This window comes from Puntigrus tetrazona, chromosome 2 (genome assembly GCF_018831695.1).
Source record: "Puntigrus tetrazona isolate hp1 chromosome 2, ASM1883169v1, whole genome shotgun sequence".
Taxonomy (NCBI): domain Eukaryota; kingdom Metazoa; phylum Chordata; class Actinopteri; order Cypriniformes; family Cyprinidae; genus Puntigrus; species Puntigrus tetrazona.
The window spans coordinates 19,979,345-20,006,598 of NC_056700.1; the positions used below are offsets into that span (position 1 = coordinate 19,979,345).

General features: G+C 37.5%; 1 protein-coding gene and 1 pseudogene across 1 annotated transcript in view; both read right to left on the reverse strand.

Annotated features, from left to right (window-relative positions):
• Positions 1-10,120, reverse strand: part of LOC122327279 — a 41,920-nt pseudogene extending 31,800 nt beyond the window's left edge.
• Positions 10,121-16,937: 6,817 nt separating this feature from the next.
• LOC122326062 (heparan-sulfate 6-O-sulfotransferase 1-A) overlaps positions 16,938-27,254 on the reverse strand; it is a 124,109-nt gene continuing 113,792 nt past the window's right edge. Inside the window, exon 2 of the mRNA XM_043220743.1 lies at positions 16,938-17,973. Coding sequence (XP_043076678.1) covers positions 17,250-17,973 — 724 coding nt within the window. The 3' untranslated portion in view covers positions 16,938-17,249. The remainder of the gene's footprint in view (positions 17,974-27,254) is intronic.

Below are 27,254 nucleotides of genomic sequence, written 5' to 3' on the forward strand. Positions count from 1 at the left end.
TTATAATGGGCGTCTAGCCAGGCCTTGAAGCATTTAAGAATCTGAGGCTTGTATTTCAGTTGAAGCATCAATGACCGATGCAAATATGACCGAATTATTCCTTTCAGGTTAGGACTGCTTTTCTAATTCTAATTGCACAATGACCTGCTAGGCTTTCCTTCTAAGTGTATTCCTGCAAATGAATTCGATTGTGTCACACAAACTAAGAGACAGAATCAAGGTGATTAGCTGTGTGTCGATAGCATGCACAGGCGGGGGTACACAGACATTAAGTTTAAATAACCCAGAATATTCCGCTTCAAGCAACACAGAGTGTTATGTTAATGATATTAGCGATGTAGGCGTTTCTAACAATATTTTCGCACAGGGCACTGTATATTTAGATGAGATCTATGAGAAATTGGGCTGTCAGTTAAGTGAGTATAACAGCTCAGTAAATTACCAGAAGCATCCCTGATTTGACATCCCTAAAAACAGCATTCAAGAAAAACAAGGAATGAAGGAATACAAATAAAAGCAGACAGATATATTTAGTGGTACACAGACAGTTTGTAGTGTCTATAAATTCGGATATAAACTGCCATTTTTGTATAAGCCTATCAAGATTATATAATGAGTTAAAACCGATGCGACACAACGTGTATTATCTTTCGGCGTCAGACTGTATGATATACATGTCCAATCAAGTTTTGAATTGCGTTCCTCATGGAGCTCAAGACACAGCAATCACCTCCACGCCTCTCTTTTGTCATGTAATTCATGCTGTTAGCCACAGCTGCGTTCTTGTCTTTGGTGTCAGAAAGAGGAGAAAGCGTGCATATTAATCAATAAAATGATTGGTCTGGAAAAGAAAAGGAGCTTGTTTTTTTAGGAGGTCCAGGTGATAATGATAAACACACTTGGAAGAAAATAAGGTTGTCATGCTTTGTTCTCTTAGAGGAGTACGATCACATTCATAATTGAATCCAACCAAAGCCATATCAAGTGCAGCTATTTCCTAAACATGGGGAGCTATTTGTGTTCAGATTGGAAATGGGTCTTTTCTCCAGCTTCCTGGAAGACTGCAAATATGCTATTCAAAAGCTATTAAAAATTCAGTTTCAGAAATTCCTTTTTAAAAAACAAAGCAGTTTATGAATATCATTTGCCGCAGTCTCATTTTGTACATCTTTACAGTAAATAAATGAGCTGTGAGAACAAACAAGACATTTAGCACAGAATTCACGAATAGAGGCAGATATTCATTTCGAGAGCATGTGAGGCGTGCGTGCTGTATATCTCAAACTAGCTCGTTTACCGGAAGAAAAAGCTATTTATGATTCAACGAGAAAGAGCGAGGAGGAGAGCAGCAAGGCGCTGAAGAAACACAATTTTGCTATGAACCCAATCAGACAAGAAACTCACTGGTGGCAGAAAGGTCGGAATGAGGCCTGTTGGTGCTCAGGATTCTGGAATTGATTCGTGGACCACATTAGGTTGATTCATGATAAAATCCACTAACATCATTGGTCACTGTTCAGTTCACCCTGAAAGATAATAAAAGGCATTCCAAAACATGACACTAAAAATAAATAACCTAAACTCTACTTCCTAATGAATGAATGGATGAATATTCATTCATTCACTTCATTCATTCATTCATTCATTCATTCAAAATACAGTTTAGGTTATTTATTTTAGTATTGATAAATCATTAATAGTGATTAACTGCATCCAAAGAAAGGTTTTTGTTTATATATGTATGTGTACTGTGTTTATTATGTATATATAAATATATAAATATACAGTATATACTATATTACATATTTACATGTGCATACACATTTATATATATGTATATTATATAGAAATATATTTAATACATAAACATAACATTTTCTTAAATATATACACGCATGTGTTTGTATTTCTATGTACATACAGTACATCGTCCATAGATTATGCAAAGATGCAATTAAATCGAGAGTTCTAATGAATGTATGAATATATATTTGATGCATTTTACTTTGTTATGTATTTCATTTAATGCAGAATCCTAATTGGCAACTTAATTAACTTATATATATATATATATAGTATATATATATATATATATATATAATACTTATATATATATATATATATATATAAAAATTATTAATTAAACATGCAAGACTACAGAGTGCATGGCACCTTAAAAACTCTAAACAAGATCTGAAACTTTACAAAACTATACTACTTCCACTAAAGCTGGTCATTTTTTCAGGAAGAATGCAACTATATAACGTGTTACTTTTTAACCCAAAAAGGACACCACAGAGAGACTATGGGTGACAGACATCCAATTCTCACCAGATAGACTGTGCGCTGAAAAAAAACTGGTGGTCTCTAGGATCTTGTGCATGACAACTGTCTCAAGTTCATCTGGGTCTAACTGCTCACGTTGTAAAAGGCATGCCATTATACAACACCACAGGCAATGGGCCAACACCAGTCTGCTCATAATATGCCTTTCCCTCCTGTGGAGACATAGAAGATATGACCTCAATAAGGGTTATGGGTACTGGAGAGACAAAGAGCTATTAGCACTGGAAACACCTCTGGCTGACGGTCGCAGCTTAATCTCTACAGCTGATCAAAAAATTACCTCATCCACAATACAATTGTCTCTTTGGCAGAAGAATATGACATCTGAGATGGAGGAGTGCTGAAATATTCAAAGCACACCATTAGAAAAACAAATCCCCTCACTTTTCTGTTGTTGTCGTAGGCAGAGTCAGGCCCCAGGATGCTGCTGATCTCTCACATAAGATATCTCTTCTCCAACACACCCACCACATGTTCCACCTTCAGTTTGCCTCCACTGGGAATTCTGTTTAATATCTGAAAGATATATCAAGATTTATTTTCTTTAGTTTTCTTTTAGGTCCAATATGCTCCTAAGAATAGACAAAATCCTCCACTAAGTCGGTGTTGTATAAAGCACTAGTGATGATGTTCACTTACAGATATGATGGCATCAAGGCCATCTGGCTGTCAACATCATCAGAGATGTGAAGTTGAAAGCCCGAAGTAAAGCCACACCAGCATCCTGCCTCCCATCAACCCCATCAGAATCATTCACTACAAACACCACTCCATTCTGCAGACACACAGAAATCAACAGAGAGAGGCACAGTAACTCCACTGACAGGTCACAGAGTTCAAATCCATTCTCAAGTCTAACTACAGCATATACACATAAAATAAATATTTCAATTTAGTGCCTTTATAATATCGAGAGATTCTGAAAATGTTAAATGAAGGGGTGAGAACGGAAATGACCAGAGAAAATGACGAGATCTGAACCTCGGCTTTCCTGCGGGAGCTCTTTTGTGAAACATTAATCATGTTCTTGTAATAACGTTCGGTTTATTTTCAGACTGACCTGAGTGGGATGTTGTTGCTGTAAAACATCTCAGCCACGCTGATCAGCTCTGCCGTGTTCTCATGGCTCGGATCCAGAATCATCACCTGTCAGAATGACACACATTCTGGAAATGATCTGCAGAATTCAGATCTATGTGGGGTTTACACTGTGAACAGCTAATAAAGCACTTGCTTACCAGATTATGAAAGTTTTTCCGGATCTGTCGAATGACCCCCTGGAAAGGTGGGCGCAGCAGCTCCTGCACATTAGAGGGCCAGGATGCATATCGCCCATCTGTCTCCAGGTTATTAATCCACTAGAGAACGAGGAAAAAGGTTTATTCTCTGTTCTTTCTCCCAGAAAAACAGGTTTACAAAAATAAGCTTACGTTAACGGCAGGGTTGGGTGGATGTCTCATCCGTAGTCAGAGTCTGAGGGCTGAACGTTGAGTTTGGAGGATGTTGTGGATGTAAGGAGTGCTCCATGAGAAGACTACATGAGGCCCCTCCATGACCCTGGCCTCATTCCTCAACACGCATTAAAAACACTGCAAAGAACACAGGGTTGAAGCATGACAAATCAAAACATTAACAAACACCTCACACTTCAAGATACGCATTACTTAAAACACATAATTCAAAGTTATAGGTCCAAAATGTTTTTTTAAGCAGTTAAAGCTTTTATTCAGCACTCATTATTTCTTTCGATCAATAGCATCAGTAAAGACATTTTCGAATTAATCTTATTTAACAGTTTCAAATAGATAACAACAAAAACATGATTAAAATGTCACAATATTAAAAACATTAATAACAATAATAATTAACAGCATTTTTATCAAATGAATGCATCTTTTGAGCATACGATTTTCTTTCAAAACCATATTACATTTTATTGTTATTTAAAAATGATGTGCCAAACATTTGAGCAAATGTATAAAAAGGTGAATATTAAATACTATATTATTTTTACATTATTTATTAAATACATTTTTACCTGAAAATATCCTGTGCACGTCCAGGTCAATATGGAGTCCATTGATAAACAGAGCGAGTCCCCTGGCTGAAGACCTAATGTTCCTTTAAAATACTAGAGGAGACATAATAAAATGTGAGATATTAGGTATGGCATATTCACAATTAGCCTTAATGTAACCTCTCAAGCCCTGTGGGTTGCTAATCCCTGGTTGAAACATATGTTTCTGTCACTTCACAGAGCAGAACAGAAGTTGAAAAAGATGCTCAATATGATCTATAATTCAAACAGACTCTTTTGAGCCTTAGGCCATTTCCACTCTATATATTCATGCTTTCATCCGTGGCACTCATGTTTGTTATTCACTAAAGGCACATGCATTAGAGCGAGAGAGCTCGTTAGAGAACCTTAAAGAGCCTCTTCACAAGTTTCCCAGCATGCAATTACAGTGAGGAATGAGGAACAGGTCCGTTACACGTCCTCATTACAACAAGCAAGAAACAGCTTTAATCACAGAAAGGAAATGACAGAAACAATGAACGAAGCCACGTATAAACCGCAATCGCGCCGCAATTACTTCATTCGTTACCTTTTCAATGACAAAACAAAAGATTTTCAAACGTTCCAGCACAGAGGAACGTAAGAAAACAAGCAGGTGAGAGGTGGAGAGGAATGGCTTTACGACTGATGCTCTTTCATTTAAAACGCAGGTTTTAACATTTTAGAAGAGAGAATCGTTGTAAGATTTTGTCATTACTTTTCTTGATGAGTTATGAAGCAAAACAAAGACTTGACTGGCCTCTTCTTTGAGTCCATTATCTCAGTAGTGCAGCGAATAAGAATACCTGCTGACGCCACAGCTTTGAGAAAAGGTCTCTAGGAACGTGAAAAAGGACAATGGTAGCCCTCACCTTTTTGATTTTCCTCAATCTCCTTCCGGATCTCTGAATTAACAACGTAGTTTTGTTATGGACCTGAGAGGGGAGAGAGAAATGCGTGGTTGTACTGAAAATGATTCATTAGTTCAGCAGTGATGATGATTCATTATAATCAAATTCTGAAAGCACGGTGCCTACTGTAATCTGCCTAAAAATGTCTGTGCTGCCCATTTTAAGCAACGCTGTTTAACTAGATAGAGAAGAGATTGCTCTCAGTGATGTCATGCAATTCTACATTCAGATCTATATATATTTTTTAAGAGTCGATGACTCAGAGCTGCAGTTAATTGCTCGGGGCGATACATGACTGCGTATTATACTCCATGATGTCAGGAGCACTTTAACAAAATTGCATTTTAGTGTGGCAGTGTACATTTAAAATACATTTTCCAAAAAAACAGCTGTGGCTGCACTGTCTGGGCCAATAAAGCATATTATTTTAATCATAACTGCTGACGGCTTGTTTTTCACCCTTAAAGTGTTAATTAAACCTTGGAAAGCAGTAAAGACTCAAAACATCCAGCTCGGACTAAACTTTCTGATGACTTGAGCCGTCTGTTGCCAGGGTTTCTGAGCTGAAAAGCACCTACTACTATAGAGCCAATGAGAATTAGCTTTAATAAAAGGCAGAAAGTGGCTTTTGAAAGTGAAATAATAAACCATACTTGCATATAAACACGTTATGTCACACATGGTTAAGACACAGCGTTTCCAGCATCAATTTACAGCCTTCGCTGAAAGTAAAATGCTCTGAAAACTGGAAAAAAAAAAAAAAATCACAGGAATGCAAAACATGTTTGAATATACAGCGGAGTAGGATTTCAGACCAATGATATTTTAAAATAAGAAAACAAACAAAACACAGAGGAAACAGGATTTTGGTCGTTTTATCACGTCTGGTTAGGACTCCAGTGTTTGTAATGGACAGGTGGTTATTTACCTGGCTTTGGTGGGGAAGTTCTGGCTCAAATCCCTCATGACATTGAGAGCGTCCACAGAGGGAGCTGCCAGGATACGGGCGGCAGTCTGAAAGCTGAGATCTTGAGGAGAAGCACAAAGAGCACATGTTATTCAAACTCGCATTTCTGCTCCTGAAATATTCAAGATCTAATTTGAAATAGTCATGACCTGTATATGTGGCATGCCAATTTCTCAGATTCTACATATAATGAATTTCATGTACCAAAGCACTTTTCCAGTACCATTGGGAATAGTGCGTTCAACTGTGTACGGGTGTGTTGGCTCTGAGGTTTTGCTAAATGTGACTAGTCTCTGATGAGTTTACCTTGATAGAGCAGTAATGAGCTCTGGGCTAGAGGGAGATGTGTTTGACAACCACGCAAGGCCAGCAAAACCACAGCTAATTAACAATGTGAAAATGTTCCATTTGCATACTGTCAGAATGAGTATTGAGCTACCCGACTGCTCCTTTAGTCACAGGTTATATAATAATTGAGCTTGAAAGGCCTTGAAGTAGTGGCATTAATGTAAGTCTGCCATATAATACAAGAGGCTCTGCTGCCTTAACTGTGGTGTAAAAAAAAAAAAAAACAACAACTGTAGCACACATCTCTTGTGGCCTTCAATATAAACTTATGCAGTCAACAAGCATTTCATTTCAATTTTACAGACGGCAAAAGTTTCACCAGTTAAAAAAACAAAACACTCACCTTGCATCTGCCAGACTTTAAGCGGGGCCATCTCATTGGTGCTCTCAATCAAATGCTTCCGGAGCTCCTTCAGCTGTTCCCTAAGTTCAGGATAAACGGTCCTGACAAATACAACACACGCTATCAAGATATACTGTTGTGTAATTTCAAACACAGAGAGGCATTTTAGTCAAAGGAGAGCAATCTTTAATGTTTATGGAGTTTTAAATTACTTGAGTTTGCTAAACAGAAAGCCCTGGACTTCATCCACGGATCATTTTCACCTATTACAGTGGCATTCGCATCAGCTCCAGCTGTGAAAAGTGGCAAAAAAATGTATAAGTTTGCTAATTAGACAATGCTTTCTTTCAAAGCCACAACACAAAGACTTTCGCTGCCATCATACCTTGAACTTGTGTGTCATCTTTGGCTTTATACTCTTGGTTTTTAATGGCCAGTTCACGCCATATCCAGACAGGTGCACTTTACCCTTGCTGGGGTTCTGCATGGACAGAGTACATGGACTTATTCATCTTATATAAAGATAAAGAGTTTCAATACAATCAAAATTCTGATTAAAGTACTAAAAGTTTCAATTCTCACAGAAAGAAAGTGGCGTAAAACGTAAGTGATCAGGCCTTTGTTGGCTTTGGCAAGCATCAGCTGATGGAATCTGGTGAATTCTTTTGGTGCCCAGCTCAGCATAAAGAATCACAATCGGGCGCATCGGGATTGGCTGAGGGGAATTTGTGATCGCCTTTGAACAGGTAAGGCTTGGGCCTGAAAATTAATGAAATAAATATTTCAAAAACAATTACACGCAAACAAAACAATATCTAAATAGTAAAAACAATAAATAAATAATAAATACAAACTATAAAAAAGGTTTTGGTTGTGGTTAGGTTTATTGACTCTGTATATTATTTAGTTTAAATGTATTTGTAAAGACAATTGCAGGATTTCAGTGTTTTAACTAAAGTGTTATGACCCGGTTTCATAGACAGGGCTTGGCCAAAGACAGGATCAGGACATAGTTCAATTAGGACATTTAAGTATTTTTTTATAAACATGCCTTATAAAAAAACAATGACCAGCTTTAGATGTTAGTGTAAGACATGCAAAATTTATTTAAAATTATTTATGTTTCCGTGGATGCATCATAGTTTCAAACATTTAATTACTAATATCTAAAATGCCTTATTTGCTTTCTGTTCGTGTTGTGATTAGCAACATTTTCATGCATACCCAAGAGAGTACGAATTTGTGAGTCACTCCACCAGGCTTAGTCACTGGTGGCAAAAGTGACATTTTTAGTGGAATATTGTGAAATGTAAACACATAATGTTTCTTAATGCTCGAAGGGGAGGTTACAGCAGGTCTTGCTTTTACTCACCGTTCTACGGCATTATCCAGCATCATTTTAAGTCTTTCTGTATCACACGACGCCTGTCCATGTACGTTGAAGAACGCTTTACAGCCGGTTGGAGGAGGCTCATTAGAGGCGATCTACATAAACAAACAGTTAAACATGATTTCTCCAGATTCACTTTGCATTTACATTAAACAGCTGTGAAGAAGCCCTACTCGCCTGCTGGAAGGAATGGACGGTGGACGAGTAGGCCCTCAGAGATAAAGCGAACTTCAGCAGGTTTAGCTGGACTGAGCTCAGCAGCACACTGGCTCTCTTCAGGATCAGATCGTAGTATGCCAAATCAGTGTCTGAAATATGGACAACAGTATGGTAATCAACAGCACAGGCCAACAGCGTGTCAAGAGCATTGACATAAATACTGGTGCTTTTGAAACTATTTTCATTAATCGCAAGCAACTTGACATACCACAGCATAAAAGTATACATTATTTTAATATATATACACAATCTATACAGTAAATACAAAGGGTAACAGCTTCACAAAAAAAGGCAAACATGTTGACAAGCCTCAGCATGTCTAAAAGGTGAAAGTAAAAGATGGGATTCAGATTAAATAGTACCATCATGGTCACTTTCAATATTTTGATTGGCTTCCACAAAGTCCCAGAACTTGTCCTGACTCTCTTCAGCAAGGAACTCACTGTAGAACATTATAAAGGAATATTATATTATATAATATATAGGAGAGCTATATATTAAACATGCTGTTATCATTATGTGTTGAAGCTGACCTGGCCTCCAGCAGGAGTGGTGTAGAGGGCCATTTAGTGGTCAGTGTTGTTGTAACGGCTTTTGAGTCCCCATTGACAGACTGGACAGAGCCCAGAGCCAGCAGTGCAGCACACACCATCCACATTTTCCCACAAAAGCCTGAAAATATAAAACTGTTTAGTCTTTGTTTGAGAACGGGACTCGCTGGTAACGCTACACCACTCACTCTAAAAAAGGTGGAGTGGTTAAACCAGCTATAGTTTGAACATTTCAAAAAGAAAGTGAAACAATCGTTGAAACTGTCCTCCTTTTACCTACATCAAATCTGAACAAAACTGACATAAAATACTTGAAACATATAAAGGTAATCAAACACAGCCGTCATATGTTTCTGCACTGTTTGTTTATCTCTTCGTTTGACAGCTTGAATAGGACAACGCGACCTGACTCTCGGCCAATCAGAGCACTCGTCGTGGACATTAAGATGAGCTTCATCCAATCAGAGTTCTCCTCGAGCAGGAGTTCCGGGTACTTAATAACTTCCTGCATTACAGCAAACTGCATATTAAGATGATTAATTCATTTTTAATGGCATCTAACGAGCACCCAGAACTAATTTAAACGCACCAAGTAAAAACAAGTAGAATATATCTCACTTAATCGTTATGCGAATGACTGCAATTCGATTCTTACAGGTTATGAGAATGAGATGCGACTGAATTTAAATACGCTAAGAGCATAACCTGAAAATTATCTAAAACAGAAGAACCCAGCGTTTATATGAGCTCTCGTCTATGTGTAGCGCACTGGCAGTCCCTATAACTGTGCAAGGATGGCTAACCACATACATTTGCTTCGACCCAGGGTCTAAACGTATTAAATAACATATTCATACACACTATCATTGAAATGAATGCAATGCAACACAATTATGCTAAGAATAAAGTGAGCAATCATACCCGCACCGGCTCCTAAATCTGCTTCGTGGGTTGCCATGTTTGGACGGTATAAGTGGTCCATCCCACGGTTTGTGTGTAGGCTGTGCTCTTTGCGCCTCTCTAGAAATACAGCTTTAAGCATACGCAAAATTAATTAGAATATCATAAGTGCCGCTACAACAATAGTTCTAATAAAACTAAATATGGTTTTGATTAAACAATGTCATAAATATGATTTAAGAAAGCAACATAATGCAATAATTTTACTGGCTATACGTTAGACAGCTAAATAGTCACAGGCGCCATTTTGGCTCAAGAAGAGCAACGCAGGAGCTTTTAACTCAGATATTAAAGGAAAATAATGGAAACTGTATTTGTAGTGATAATGCGATCTGACTGCACGATTTTCTGATCTCAATGTAATACATTTTTATTAGCCATATGGTATTTATTATCTTTGGGTGTGCCATGAATATTCAAGCAGTGGCATGGTTAATTAGTTTAAAAGTATAAAAAAAAAGTACTGTAAATGTATTTTTAAATTAACTTTTTGTCAGAGTGCCTACATTTCCAGGCAACAATAAAATGTAAATATTTAGCTGCAAAGGTTTTTTTATTTAACTCATGGTAGAACTGACAGTAAAGTTACTCTTGCTTTGCATCTTTTATAACTGAAAAGAACCTCAAATCTCATTTACTCAAATTTAATTTCCTTCTATTTAATTACAAAAGCGGGATCTGCCATGTAATTAATTAACTTAAACACCTAAATGACAAGTAATAGGACTAACATAATGTCCCGTGCATGGGAATACTTAGCCTAAAAGTAGGGGTTGAGTGAGTTTGGTTTTTACCTATAACTGTCCCCATTAACTTTCCACCACGGCATGACATATTAACATATAATGGATTTTAAAAAAAGATACGGCTTGATGTTTTCAATACACTCAGCTGCAAACTTTTAAAATTGGCATGTTTGATTTTATGAAGTAACGCGAGTCTCTCATTGTGAATATTTGATTCTCAATCATCTTGTCAGAGGAAATAACCATCCAGACTTTAATATGATACATCGCCCTCTTAGGATTCATAAAGTTGTATTTTACATCTTTATCCTGCTATACAGATGATGCTTTCAGGCTGTTAGCAAAAATCGGAAACTTCAATTGGGAAGATTTTTTATTACCAGAATTCTACATCAAACAAAAGACTAATTGCACGGCATCATGAGACAAGCCTTAGGCTATTCTCATTTTATTATTTGCCTATTTTTCCTTTTTCTATCAGCATGAGAATGAAACGGCCTGCAGAGATGCTCTGATACTGCTAAATAGTTCAATGCCGCTGCTAGGTCAGATGTCAAAATCCATGCTCTGTTTATCAACACATGGCATGATTGGACACCCTGGATCTGTTTGGCTATTACCACCCAAGCTCAATCTGACAAGGGCATGCTTGATGTTTCGGTCGGATATTTATACATGCTTGCATTGGCCTTTCTTGTGGTAGAGCCACAGAACCTGTGACAGTGTGGCAGAAATTGCATGCTCCGGTGTCGAATTAAACTGTAGATCAAGTGTGACAGGTCGAAGTGCGCTTTTGAGGGGACAGGGAGCCCTGGGTGCTTTATGGGGTCAAGGTGGCTCCATTATGCATTAGCCTGTGGACAGAAAAGAGAAAATTCTAGTCCAAAGCCGCCCTCCTTTTGCCGCAGTGGCTGTTAACCTTTCCGCTGGAGCGCCTACCTTTCATATCCGAGAGGCTGCCAAAACCAGCAGCCTGTATGCGAGAGGGGTCTGCTCATAAAAATCAATTACCCTGATTAGGAGGCGATTTGCAGAAGTCCTTCAAAGCCAACAATGAGAGGAAATAAAAGCAGAACTGAGTTTCTGTACGACTGTAAAATTTCAGAGAACGATTTAGAAAATTAGTGTCGAATCTCGCCGCTAAATCCCTCAGGAAGTGATCTGGGGAAACACTCGAGAAACAGTTTTCGAGAGGAATAACAATCGAGTTTGAAAGCTCTTTGAGGATGTGACATCATGTTTCCATGGCGCTGACTTACGTTTCCTGGGGCTAAATTATACGTCTCACCTTTTAAAGCAAAAGATTGCACACAAGAGGTGAAATGGCCACGTGAGCTCCGCATCCACCCCTCTGTTCATTTAAATCAGCCATCAGCTAAGAAGTGAAGAGCACCTGAAACGTAAATGACAGCAGCAATTGATGACTGAGTATTGTAGATCAGTGGCACTAAAATGTCATTTTACATGTGAGGAGTTTTGAAGTGAATTTTGTGATACAATCAGTCAAGAACCACTTTAGATGTTGGGAGGGATGTGCTGTTGCCCCCCTCAATATTCACATATTTAGTATTTAACTGACTGTTATAAACTAAACTAAAAACATAAAAAGACTTACTTGAAATAAAATAAACATTAAATATATGAATATATGAATATATAATTGATATAAAGTATATATAATATATAGTGTGTGTGTGTATGCAAAATAAATATACACATTACACACAAACATTATGTAAACAAAAACTTTTATTTTGGATATATACACTGTATATATATTTACATGTGCATGTAAAGTGTATATGTATTATGTATATAGAAATAAACAAACACATTTGAGAAAAATAAGTTATTTTAAGTTATTTATAACTTATTATATATATATATATATATATATATATATATATATATATATATATATATATATATATATATATATATAATAAGTTATAAATAACTTAAAATAACTTATTTTTCTCAAATGTGTTTGTTTATTTCTATATACCTACATAACCTGTATGACCTTTTTATTCTTTGGAATATAAAAAAAACAAAAACAAAGCAATATTGGACACCACCGGTTTTCATTATAAGTGACAAAATGTGTTCCACAGAAAAAAGAAATTTACGTTTTGAACAAGGTGCAGTTAATTACAATTCATCACTTTAAAATTACTGGTCCACTCCAGTCCTTAAAATATGAAAACATGTTTGAAAAATGTTTGTCTCATTTTGTTTTAATGAATTCAAAAAGCTGCTGAGGCCAATGGTTAATTGTTAAGCCCAAAACAAAAGTACGTTGTAGCCTTTCGTCATCCAGGTTAAATACTTATTGTGCAGAGCTATAGAAATTCTCCTAATTCTTCTCCGAGCCACTTCATCTTCTCTCTACATACTGTATTTGTCATACTGGGAATTCTTATTATATCCTGGCAGAACAATGGCTCGGGTGCAAGTGATTCTCGCTGTGGCTCTTGTCCAAGAGACACAGTGTGGCAATTCATTACCCCTGCAGAACTCAGAGGAGCCGGAGTGATTACCCCCATCCATTTCAGACAATAATGGCTGCTGATACGCTGCTTCTCTGCCGTTCAATTCAACAGGACAAAGAAGCGTGTCTTGATATCCGTGCCAGGAGGTATTTTGTAATTACCAGGGAGAGTGTTCTCGTCTGAGTCAGCTGCTTCTGCAGCCTGGGCTTCAGTGGCTGATGTCCGCTTCGGGGTGTGTGTGTGTGTGTGTGTGTGTGTGATGCTGTCTGTCAGCTTTATGTTTGAGCTCCTCTCTGCAGAGCTGGTGTATGTGTGGGGGGTCGAAGGGTCATTCCTGCTGTGCATTTTTATGTATCCGTCATTTTTGACTTGGTATATTGAACAGCCAATATTTAAAAAAATAAGAAAGGGAAACCGTATAGTTTTATATGATCACAAAATCAGAATTCCACTCAGAATTTTAAGATCAGTAATATGTCTATTATGCACAGGCTAAATTTTAATATAGTAATATTGCGGAACATTATTACAATTGCAATAGCATATTTCGTTATTGAACGAAAATATTTTAATTAGTGCTGTCAAATTATAAATTGTGCTTAATCGCATCAATATAACAAAGTTTTTTGTTTACATAATATGTGTGTACTGTGTCTATTTGTTATGTATGTTGACACACACATATAGCATATTATTATAATATTGGGGAAACAGAAGAAAGCATTTTCAAGTTATAAATTGTTTCAACTTGTACTTTGACAGCCATCTTGAAAATGCCTAGGTATTTGTCATACAGAACTACCTCAGGTTAAGTGTCAGTCGGGTGAATGGACTATGACATACTGTGTGCCTTTGCACACACAGGGCTGGTAAATCATTATTTTGACATTTAATATTTAAGCGTTAAGGTACTTCAGAAACTCTGAAATAAGTCAGATATTTTACACCTTTATTCATGATGCTGTTCACATGCCTTGAAGTTTTCCGCTTAGAAGCACTGCTTTAAAAACGTTTTCATTCATTTTCACACAACGTGTAAAGAATCAAACTTGCTGTCTGTATTAATCAATGCCCAAAGACATTAAAATAGAAATGAATGCGTGATATGCTTTACCTTAAATGTGCTTGTGTGAGTTTAGAGACCCTCAAAAATAAAGACAGGAAGCACTGACATGTTTATATAAAAATGAAATCTTTTTTTAATGGTGTATTTGACGATCCATTGTTGAAATGATGAGAAAAATACCCAGAGCAGATGAACTGGATGTGATGAATAAATGCACCCGAGAGCAGAGCTCAAGGGTTCGCTAGTGCTGCTCTTCCACGCTTACAAACACACATTCTTTCGCAAAGAGTTGAAGTCGATTTGCTAGACTTAAATAAAGCCAGAAACATACTCTAGGAGAGCAGGTGAAGGCAAATGCCTCAAATTTAGGAGACTGTTCTGAAAACAGTCTGGATGCAATTTATAACGCAAGATGTGTGCTGCAATCTTAGCATTAGCACAAGGGGCGCTATAGCGGGCTTTAGCACAGTTTTCTCTTTTAGTTCAACAACATCTTGGCTGAGCAAGTTTGAAGAGATTATGGCTAAGTTAAACCATTTAGTTACCTGAATAACAACGGTTTAATGCAACAGACATTTGAAGGTGACTCTGGTGAGGGTTTTGAGGATTGTTAGCGTCGCTGTAGAGTATGTTCCTGGCCTAACATTTGACAATTGGAAGAAAGGACTGTTTTTATTAAAGCACACCAATACTCTATTCAGATTGGCTGGAATCCGTTGTTGAATTAAGACTGAGAAACACTTGGTCATTGAACTATTTTGCAATGAGACCAACAATTACTACAACCCACTGAGGGTTTCCTTTAAGAGCATATCAGCTGAAGGGAATGACATTAATAAAGGGCCGCCTTCATAAAGATCATACAAGTATTATGCGGATCGTTTATGAGAAGACGTTTGTTCCTGAATAACATAACAACACTCTAGGTTTGGTTAAATATGCAGTAAGTGAAGAGTAGTCTGTCTTTATGGTTACTGAGAACACAAATTCCCATTGCAGAGCATTAAGTAAATTCAAAACATCCCTCATAAAACCTTAAGAGTGAGTTAAAAAGAAAGGACACATTTCCAGTAGGGTAATTCTTCCTGATACCTTATTCACATACTGTTTACCTTGAAGTTGTTGCGTAGTCATCAACTTAGAGGAATAGTTTACCCAAAATGTCAATTTTGTCATTATTTACTCACTCTCATATTGTTTGAATCACTAAGTCTTTCGTTTTCACTGAAACATAAAAGATGACACTTTGCAGTCCGTTTGAGCTGGTCTACACCGTACAACGAATACTTTAAATCTAGAAAAATTAAATACAGTTTAGGTGCTCCACAGCTCCAGTCCATTATCACCGTCATTGCTTGAAAAAGAGCAGCTTGAGCATTCTGCAAAACATCTCATTTTATGGTCACATGGATTAGAGAGAGTAAACAATGATCGAATTGTGCAACTATTCCTCAAAGACAAACAACTCAAAGATTTACATAAGGGGAGACATGTGACATCATTGCTGTCCCCTTACTGGTGATAGATTCAGTCCCTGAGGACCATGGCAAGAGATTGGTCATGAAACACGCTCGCACACATTCGTACAGAAAAAAGTAACACCCAAACGTGCTTGCATACTTAAAACAGTCATCCTCAATAGAATGCTCAGAATCTCAAACACACACACACTCATCCTCCATCCACCAGCATTCTAAATAATGAGTAGTCTCTGGGAATTGGGAATGGTGGTGACATTTATAAAGGCTGCGTTTGCTGCTTCTTTATTCTGCTCTTGCGTTTCACAAGCTCTCTCTGTCACACACACTTACACACAAACTCCACGACGCTCCTGCTATTGACTGACACACAGGCGTCATTTACGAGTCAATCGATTCGGAGTGCGACTTCGCTTAGAAATGCAGAGACCATTCTTACTAAGTGTAAAATAAGACACAGTTTCCTCTTTGGATCTCCACCACGTTCCCGCTTCGGCTACCAAGAAATTGGGTGCTGATGACAACTCGGGCAATAACCACGCAAAACATCTGTCGGATCGGACAAACGAATCACCTCTAACATTCGGTAAAGTTATATTAGTACACTTAGCTCACGGGATTTTCGCATACAGTATGCTGAAAGCTTAAATAATGGCTATGGTCCACGCTTTGTCTGTCCGTCCATCGAAATTTGCAACCAACGTGCAAATACACATGAAAAAGGACTACAGAACACACCTTTTCAAGTCATCACTGATTATGAAAAGCTAATAAATTGCATCCAATAAGTGTTAGGCAGCTCTGTTGGTCTCAGTGCTGTGAGTTTTACCTCTTTGAGGGACGAAAAATCCCTTTTAAAAATAATTAAAAGAAATAAAACCATAACAAACTAAAAAATAAAGAGACAGACCGTCATAGTCACAAATTCATGGCTGAAATGGCAGCAGACATTTAAGCAAATACCTCTATACAATTTCATTCGGTTCATTCTTTTAAAATCTGCAGTGAATATAATTCCGATAATTTTTACGTATTTTTTTTTTTTTCTTCTGTGGGCGATGCGTCTGTAGAAGTCTTCACCTCTTAGTTTTAAGTTCAGGCTCAGTGCTTTAAGTTAGTCAGTCATTTCTGACCTGACAAGCAAATTCTTCGCAATATCGGCGAAGAGCGTCCTGCATTTGGAGTCATTCCTTTCCGAGATGACCGCAGGATATCCGGAGCGCAACAGAAGGGGGGGAGGGCCGTATTTGATGGTGGCGCTAAAGTTCTGTCTCTTTCTCGTTCGCCATGCTCCTCTCCCGCTTGATTTGACCTGGGGATCGCAGCCTTTTCCTCCTCGTCAACCTGTATTTTCTGTCCCCCTCCCCCCAGCACTGCTACCAGCGATTGATGATGTGATTCATGTAGTCCTCTGTGGGTAATCTGGACGCCTCGGACTCCGGCATGTCATCCCTGAAAGCAGGATCGGAGCTGGGCCCCCGACGAAAGGGGAAGAGGGCGGGCTGGTTCTTTAGGCGCTGCTCTCTTCGCTCGATTTGCCGCTTGTACATGTAGCGCTGTTGAAAAAGATCCCTGGCGTAGTCGTACAGCTGCATGTCCAGGTCGTTGAGCTCCTCGATCCGCTGCACCGTGTCGTTGTCCAGGTCCACGCCGGCGGCCCGCGTGCTGTTGTACTGCATGAAGGGTCGGATGAACTTGAGGCGGAAGGTCCGTTCGAACAAGTACTGCGTTTTGCGCTGGAACTCGGTCAAGCCGAAGAACGCCATGTCTCGTAGGTTCTTCTTGGCCGACTCGAGCAGCACCTGCGCGCGCTTCTTCTCTGGGATGAAGGACATGTTGTAGCAGCCCACCAGGCTGAGGTCGGCCAGCATGCGCACCTGTCGGTTATTTGCCAGGTTGTACGGACAGTCCATGAACTGTTGTAACGTGCAGCCCGACCAGTCGGTGCCCTCGTAGCATGGGGGCAGCTCCTCAGGCGTCGGCGTTCTTCCGTCGCACATGTGCAGGGAGGTTTTCCACGTGGCCCCACGCTGGACGTGTCTCCACTCACTTAGGTACCGAGACACAGGGTCCCGTAACAGGGTAATGTAGTAGAACTTCCTGTAGGATGACAAAAACAGAAATTATTAGGACATGGGTAATCAGGACATTTTTTCAGTTCGACAATTTAGTGTGATATCTAGTATCTATCATCACTTGTGAAAACATGTCATCAAAAGAATTTTGAATTGTTGAATGGTTTTTAAAACATAACCAAGAGACAGCAATGATATTACCATGATCAACGCACAGAAAAGGACAAGGACATCTTAAATAGTCCATGTGACATCAGGAGTTCAACCGTAATTTCACTAAGCTACGAGAATACTTGTTTTTGTGTGCCAAGAAAGAATAACAATCTATTCTGCAGTTCTTCTCCAAGTTACCATCTTCCACCATTTTGGAGAGTAACCGAGAATGTAATTAACTTAATGAACATTGTTTGCATTTAGTAGACAGCACAAACAAAAACGCTTATTAACTTGATTATTTTCTGGGTTACTCGACGAGAAGATTTGCTAAATAATTTCTGTTATTATTGGTTTCTTGCTTGTTATTATTTCTTTTTTGCTTGTGGCTTTGAAAATTACAATTGAACCCCTGATGTCACATGGACTATTTTACAGATGACCTTGCTACGTTTCTGTGCGTTGATCGTAGTACTATCATTGCTGTCTAAAGAGGGTCAGAGAGCTCTTAGATTCCATCAAAAAATATCTTCATTTGTTTTCCAAAGATCAACGAAGGTCTAACGGGTTTGAAACGACATGAGTGTGAGTAATTACGACAGAATTTACATTTTTGGGAGAACTACCCACTTACTAGTCAACTAATTTTGCACATTCTTACAAGGAAAATAACTTCGAATTCTAACAGCTGGGACAGAATATTGCTGACACGACCGTGTCTTCAACATTTTCCGCACATGAATTTTTTTATGGGTTTTTATTGACTCATTAAAACGCAAGAAGTGTGTAATTTTTTTTTTCTCATAAACCTGAACTCTAGCTACATTATTCACATCATAAAAATCTGCATTGCAGTAAAAGACCAGCAGCAGCCACATGGTAATCTTTTACTGGTAGGCAAGAATCATAATATCCTCGCCTCCAGCTTAAAAATTATTTGAGCGCGTGTGAACACAACCAGTCGTAAAGAGGAAGTGAACTGTAGAGCTCTTGATTCTGATATGCTTCAGTGAGACTTCATAATGCAGATGAAAAGAGCGTAACACGTCCCACAACACCTCTCTTCCATTCTGAACCTGCACTCCAACACCAAATTAGTGAATTCTTGGATGTGTCCCTCTTGTGCACTTGAGCGTACGTGGTGCAGAATGAATCAGACATTAGTGTAGCGAACGGCAGAGACTTATTTATTTTAACAGCTCTGCTGGAGATGCATAAATTTATTCATCTGTGAAAGACAGGACTGAAAACGGCAACAAGTCAACCACAAGCTCACACATTATGTACAGCGCTGACCCTGAGGGTAAATCAACAGAAAATTCAGCAAATTCATCAGCATATTCAGTTTGTTTTTTACCAAAAACACATTTAAAATTCTTAAAATAACATTGCCATAAGATATTAAAGTGATATTGTGTTAAATTCAAGCTGAGCTATGAGCATTATGCACAGTGATGACCCTGAGGGTAAACACACAGGCGAAAAAATCTCTTTCTAATCAGTATCCTCAAAGTGTTTTTATACAAAATAATTGAACATCTTTCAAGTAGCATATATTAAGAAGATGAAATAATATTCTGAGTTCAATTACAGATAGACCTTTATGTTAAATGTACAAAAGACAGATTTTTTTTTTAATATCAGTATTTTAAATCTTCACATTTATAAATACTCCATCACTACTGTCTGGCACTTATAACACACACACACAAGAGTCCAAATTCTGCTAAAAGATTCAGTGTTTATTCTCTCACACGCGGTTCAATATCCTACAGCGTGTCAGAGCAACTCCTGTGGAGAAGACGGTGTTAAAACACACTTCCAAAACACTCTTTCTTTGTGAACGTCACTCTGTTCCTGTTCTGTTAGCTTTCAGCTGTCCTCATGTGATGTCTGTTCATACATAGATCTGTCCCAGACAGGTGACGGAGTTGAAAAAACATGCAAAAAATGACCAGAAATTGAATACAGAATATGTTTATGTTGAACAACAATGCTGTTTAAAATAATAATAACAATAATAATAATTATTATTATTATTTATACAAATTTTAATGTCATGCTGGTTTAATTACGCACATATTTGAATTCATTAAATACTTTGATGGCATCTATCTATAAACTATAAAGTGATCTAGAATTTATGAAATAAAAAATAGTGATATTTTATTAATAATACTACAACTAATACATGTAAAACCTCTAATAGTAACTATATAAATAAATATATATGTATATATATATGTATATATATATATATATATGTATATATATATATATATATATATATATATATATATATATATATATATATATATATATATATATATATATATATATATATATATATATATATATATATATATATATATATATATATATATAAAGAAATATAAAATAACACAAATGTTTCTAACGTATGAATATTATACTCAATAATAATAGCTATCATCTGCCATAACATCACCTTTCACTATCAAACTAAATTTTACTTGATACTGAAAAGTCAAATTACAGAAAACTGTACAAAGAAGCAATAAAAAAGAAATCGAAAGTATGAATCTATATTCTAATGTTTAGGCCAGCAGGTACAAGAGCACTGATGTGTGTATTTTTCTGAACACATATGAACGGACACACACGCACACAGACACACACAGACACACACAATCACTGTCAAAATTGAACACATAAAGGATGCGTGTGGCCAATGGCATGATGCAGTTTAATGCTTTCAGAAAGAGCCAACAGGGACAGAATAGGCTTAAAAAACCACACACACACACAGCGCAGAGCTCTGACTGATGGCTCACGTCAAATCAAATAAGCTGAGCTGTTCTGATATACAGCAGCATTCAGCATAATTCTAGCAGAGACCCAGAAAGAGCGAGAACACCAGCGTTTAACCAGAATTTCCATCCCAGCGTGTAGCAGCCTGGAAATATACATAATCTAGCGAATTCTCCTGATCTGAGAGCACAGCAGTTGCTCTTTCCTCGTCTTTCTTTCTTCTGTTTAATGTATTCCCTCCTGTTGGTTTACACGCTCAGCGCCACCCTATCCGATGACCTTTTTCCTCTGTTTTCAATCATGGTGTGTCTAAAGCCACACTCCTCTGGGGCATCGCCGGCTCGTGAGTGGATTACTAACATGCAGTTCACACCACGGCCACTCGGTGGAGATATACACACAGAATTCTCAAGGATCTGGGTGTAACTAAGATGTACTTGCATACGCTGCCATTAAACACAAATTTAGAGCCTTAGTATCAGTCACATTTAACTACGCTGCACTCAAGCAGGATTTCTAAGAGAAAACTAATCAGCCACATGTAAGAAAAAAGAGACCGGGAAAGCTTTGATGACTATTTTACTCGTTTATACTTGAAATAATATATAAAATATATTATATTTATATATTATAATATAATAAAATGTTATATATAAACATTTACATACATGCATGCATGAATTAAATACAAATATTATATTTTTAAAAAATCAGCTACACTGTTTTAGGAAAGACAGGGAGAGCATTAATGTCTTTTTTTTTTTTTTTTTATCATTCAAACATTTTAAATAAGAGCTAATTATAATTATGTGTGCACATTTTTAATTCTTTTGAAATGGAAAATAGGTATCAAACTAAAATATTTTGATGCCTAATAAATTGTAAGTAAATAAATCAATAAAAAATAAAGATAAAATAAACATAACATCCTAATAATATATGTTAAAAAAATGTAACAGCTAGGCCCTAGAGAGACTAAGAGCAAGAAAAGAGGGAAATGGTCATGATGGGTCGGGGTCATCTTCACTGTCCTAGTTAGTGCAACAGGGAAAAATGATAGAAAATTGCTGGCACAAGCATATCATGATGCCACATGCAAACTAAACGAGACTTATCCTGTAGCAAGGTCCTTCCTGCATATCCACGGACAAACAGAGTCACACCACACACACACACACACACACACACACACACACACTACAGGGACCTACACTATATACACTTTCTATATTTCTGTATTATATTTATAATATATAGGGACTGCTTCAAACATCATCACTGTCACTTGTCAACACCACAGAAGAGACAAAAATAAAAAAAGAATCATTTGGGAGGCTAATTCAATAAACGTACAGATTTAATGCAGCCGATGCAAAAAGAATAATATACGACTGCAGTAATTATTTCAATCATAAAATAATTTTCTTAAACGGAGTATTTGTGTCTATTTTGCGCCCAAATGGGAGAAGGCTGATGCGGGCGCTATCCATTAATATCAGCACCAGTTCTCCGCTGTATCGTAAATCTGACTGTGAGGAATCTGGGGAAATCTGAGTCTCTCTGCAAAGCGTCATTTGAAATTTATGAGCAATTTCCTCAGTCACAAAAACAAACACCTGGAGGGAAGCAGTGCGGCAGAGTCACAACTCACCACAAAACACCCTCGTTCTACATCACTCAACCTCACGCTGCTTCACTTCATCATTACAGTGAGCAAATCATGTTAAAGACAATTACCACAACAGGTATAGTTAAGCAAGCCCTGTGAAAAGAAAGAAACCATTCTCACAAAACCGAATTTGCTGTATGATGTGGGTTGCCACTGGATTTTGTATTATTTTATATTTAAATATGAATCCTGCTTATTATGCGTGTTTCTGTGTGAATGAACGGTTCGTGAAACAGTTTAATTTACTGGACACATACCGAAGCTTCGCGTTTTTCAGCTTCCGCCGCCTCAATATATGAGTACATGAACACATGACCTGCTCTGAGAGTCACTTCATGAGTACATTACAGTTTTTTGGAGAAAAACCATCGTCACATGTACAAACAGAAACCTAAGGGTCTTCACAGAAACAATAATAAAAAAAAAAACTTCAAAATAAAAGTTCGGTTTAATTTGAAGAAACTGTGACAGAACAATATCACTTATATGGATAAAGTTGTTACTGAAATTTATTGAATATTTACCAGAAAAACTAAATACCAGAATATATTCAGCAGAATAATGTAAATACGCAGGACAATATTTCCTGAAAGAAAAAGAAAATAATATACTGATACATTATTTTGTCTAAAATCTATGAATTATCGATGCTTTTGATTATCGATTTAATGAAACCATTGAAATGGAATCCACAAAATTAATGGAAAACAGAACATGGTAAAAATAAAACATTTTAATGTAATGTTTTTAATTGCTGTTGAATACGTTTCACAAATTCAATTAACTAAACATAATTTTTGATAAATAAAATTTTATTTAACCATTGAAACAGCCTAGTCAAAAAAATTGCATTAAAAAAAATTTAAACAAATAATAAAAAAAATCAGCACATCCTTAAGTCATAAGCTCCCAAATGCTATGGAGAAATGAATGCTAGGTGGAATGCTAGTCCCTAAATATGGTTTGGATCCCTTTTTTAATATTTTTATGGAACTATTACATACATGTTATTGTCCATCACTATGTAAATCCTGATTTTAAAATGGTATATTTAGGTTTAAAGGTTTGTTCGAATCTCTAACCACAGGTATGAGCAATTATAACAGTGATGATTGCTTTAGCAAACACCTCTAATTAAAATCTATTAATACATGCTGTACTTACCTTCAGGGAATCTACTTTAGCAACTAAATGTGTTTGGGTAGCACTTAACTAGCAGCATAATTTAGTACATGTAGTTCAACATAGATCACCAAACTGAATATCTGGAGCCCAGCTTAATTCTCAGAGACCTGTCATGTTAATTGCAGTTATCGTGATTTATGCAGATTATTGCTGATTGAGTCACTTCAGTTCAAAACCTGCTTAGAACATGAATGCAAATGTAATTCTATTGATCTCTTTCACTGTGCTATCCGCCACGTCGACGCAAACACAATCCTCGTAAAAGTGAAAATCGCATCTTCAGCCGTACCAAACCCCATGACGACGCCAAGCCATAAGACGGGCCATATGAAGACGCGCTTCTACCACTGAAACCCATCTGCATGTAAAATGACTGCTGGGGATAATTAATGTCTGCGAGGAAGACTGTGATTCGATTAGGAAGAAACTGTTTAATGATGTGTATAGTTCTGAACTGTCACTTAGTTTGGAAATGGCTAATGGCCATTTGGTCCTTCGATGCGTCGTGCTCGAGATAATGGTCAGACAAAACAGACAAACTGGTGGATCAGCAGCTTGAGAGAGAAAAAGAGAGAGAGAGAGAAATGGAAATACTGTGAAACATTAATTTAAAAATATTTTTTTTTTCTTGTGATTGCAAAGCTGAATTTTTAAGCATCATTAATTTTGTGTCACATGATCCTTAATATTCTGATTTGCTGCTCAAGAAACATTTCTTTTTATTAAGGTTGAAAACAGTTGTGCTGCTTAATATTTTTAGCGATATTGTGATATGTACGTCTTTACTGATACTTATGACCAATTTCATGCATCTCTGCTAAACAAAATGATTTATTTCTTTCAATAGTAATATTAAAATGTACCGCCCCCAGTCGTCTGAATTGTAGCGCTGACACACACACACACACACACACACACACACACACACACACACACACACACACACACACAAACACACACACAGGCGCGCACCAAAATGAGTGACGTCTTTAAATCAGACCTCCACACATCCTCTCCAAGACCGAAGCCCTGAAGGGCAGAAAAATTTAAGGGATTTTGGGAATGTTATTAAAACAAGAGAACATTCATCCATACATCTTTCTTTGTGTCAGCTGCTCTCGTTCTGTCTCTGTAGGTTTAACAAAGTCGCTCACCTCAGGCTTGTCTGGATATGTAATAACAGCATGTCTGAAAACGTTTCTGTACAGCAGGGCAGAAATCTCCCTCTCTCTCTCTCTCTCTCTCTCTCTCTGCCAGTCCCAACTCAAGCCCTGAGCTAATTAGGATGTGCTGATTGATTAGGCTGCAATAATTAGCTTTTGTGATGTAAATGAAGCTCCCATTGGTCTGAAATTGATTAGCCACTGTCTGTCCCTGGGGACGAGGCGGCGCAGCGTTCCGGATTGAGAGCCACCGCTTGCATCCATCTCTCTCGCTCAGACTCAGACTCTCAATGTTTGTAATCAAATACGATAATGGACTTCAGTGAAGTGCTGTAAAAAGAAAACTATCGATGTCTAAACAACTAGATATTTCTCTCCGCTCTGAAATGATACAATGGTACAGCACGGGAAATACAGTGGAAAGAATACACATAATATAAATGTAAATATGTCAAGAATCCATAAACTAATGAAATTGTCGTGTAAATGTAGAGACGCAGAAAGCACCACGGGAGTCTGTTGTTTTCCTGTCTTGAGAGGAAAGACGTTTTTGAGTTCTCCCGAGGAAGGAACATGCACTGCTTCTACTCAACCAACCCCTGACCCCAAACCTGAGTGCGTGTCTGTGACTTTTATTTTTCATGGCTCTCTGGATCGAAGCCTGAAAATACAGTCAGTATAACCGAAGTGAAACAGGAAGAATTCCCTATACTCATTATACAGTCAGAGATGAGAAGAGTATGTCGTGAAGGCTGTCCCAACCCTGTTATGGCTGCAAAGATACTGCTTTTGCAAAAAAAAAAAAAAGACCAAAGTGCATGTATCCTTTAAGGGTAAAAGCATATGCTGAACACGTAAATTTGAATTTTGCCCTGTGATGAATAACAAGACATTTTGTTGCTTCTATTTCTGGGCCATTGTGTCCTGGCCACTGTAAAATACGGCGCCTGATTGGTCCAGAATTTCACTTCGAAAAAATTGTATATTCAGCGCTGGAGAAATGTAGTGGAAACCTGTTTCTTATTTAATAATGTCTATGAATTACAAATAAAGAAATATTTGGCCTAATATTGGCATCAGGTATGTATTTTATACTTGTTAAAGTAGCATGCTTAGTAACACTGTACAAGTACAAGCAAACTCATTTTCTGCAGTCTGCAGTTTATATCTCACAATTTAGACTCTTTTTCTTGCAATTCTAAGAAGCTGGGAAGTTAGAATTATCATATAAATTCAGAAATGAGTTATAATTGAGTTAAACTGGGTTAAAAAACCCAATGAAATTTCAATAAATTTAATTAAAATCTCACAATTAAATTGTGAAATTAAAAAATATATATTTTTTCGGTTCCATGACGGAATCAGAATAAACAGTTGCTTAAACAAAGATGTAAACTCAAATTCTAAGGACAAAAAGGCTAAATAGTAAGATGTAAACCTGCATTTGTGAGGAAAAGTGAAAATTATTGGATTATATCTTGCCATTCTGAATTTTTTTTCTTGGAATTGTGAGAGATGTGTCTGAACGTGGAAACGAGCTTCAATAAAAACGCCATATGGCAACAGGAAAGTGGAATATTCCTCATTCTGAGCCACCCAAAAAACAGCTTCGGAAAAATATACAATGTGTCTCTAGGCTCACAACAAATTCGCTCGCTATTGGCAGGTGGAGCAAAATATTCACTGCGGACCCTGGATACACCGCAACTGTAGGTCTGTTTCCTGAGCACCTGGTCTTGATAAGTGTTGGCTGGTGGATGGTGTTTTAGTCAGCGCTGAGATTTGTTTGAACAGGTTGGGTGTATTAATATTTTTACCCCAGTGACTGATGATGCAGGTGTTCTATTGGCCGAACACGACGAAGTCAATCACGGCTCACAGCTGTGCCGCAAACTTCTCAACCTCTGGCTCAGAGCAATGACATCAGACAATGACACGTTAAGACAGATTAACTGTAGGATACACACGTACACACCCAGGACGTGCACACAAACGCGCAGAATTCTGGGAAAACTTCTGTATCTAGGGCTCAAACACATTCACGCTGACCCATGTTGCATCAGACCAATGGAATGTTTTGAATGGAAGCAACTGTGAGTTCAGCTCAATGTAAACGTCCTGCTGACTGCCAAATATTCCAGAGTTGTTAAGAAGTCTTTCCGAATTGCTGTCTCCACAGGGATCAGGATTCTCAATCTTCAAACAAATGCACACTACAGAGAATCTGAGGCCATGACAAAAAAATGTAAGGAAAATAAACCATGCTTCAATTGTCTTACATACAACTAAACACAGCAGGAAACTCATTATGGTCTGAATAGCAATGTCAGAACTGTTGGAATTCTG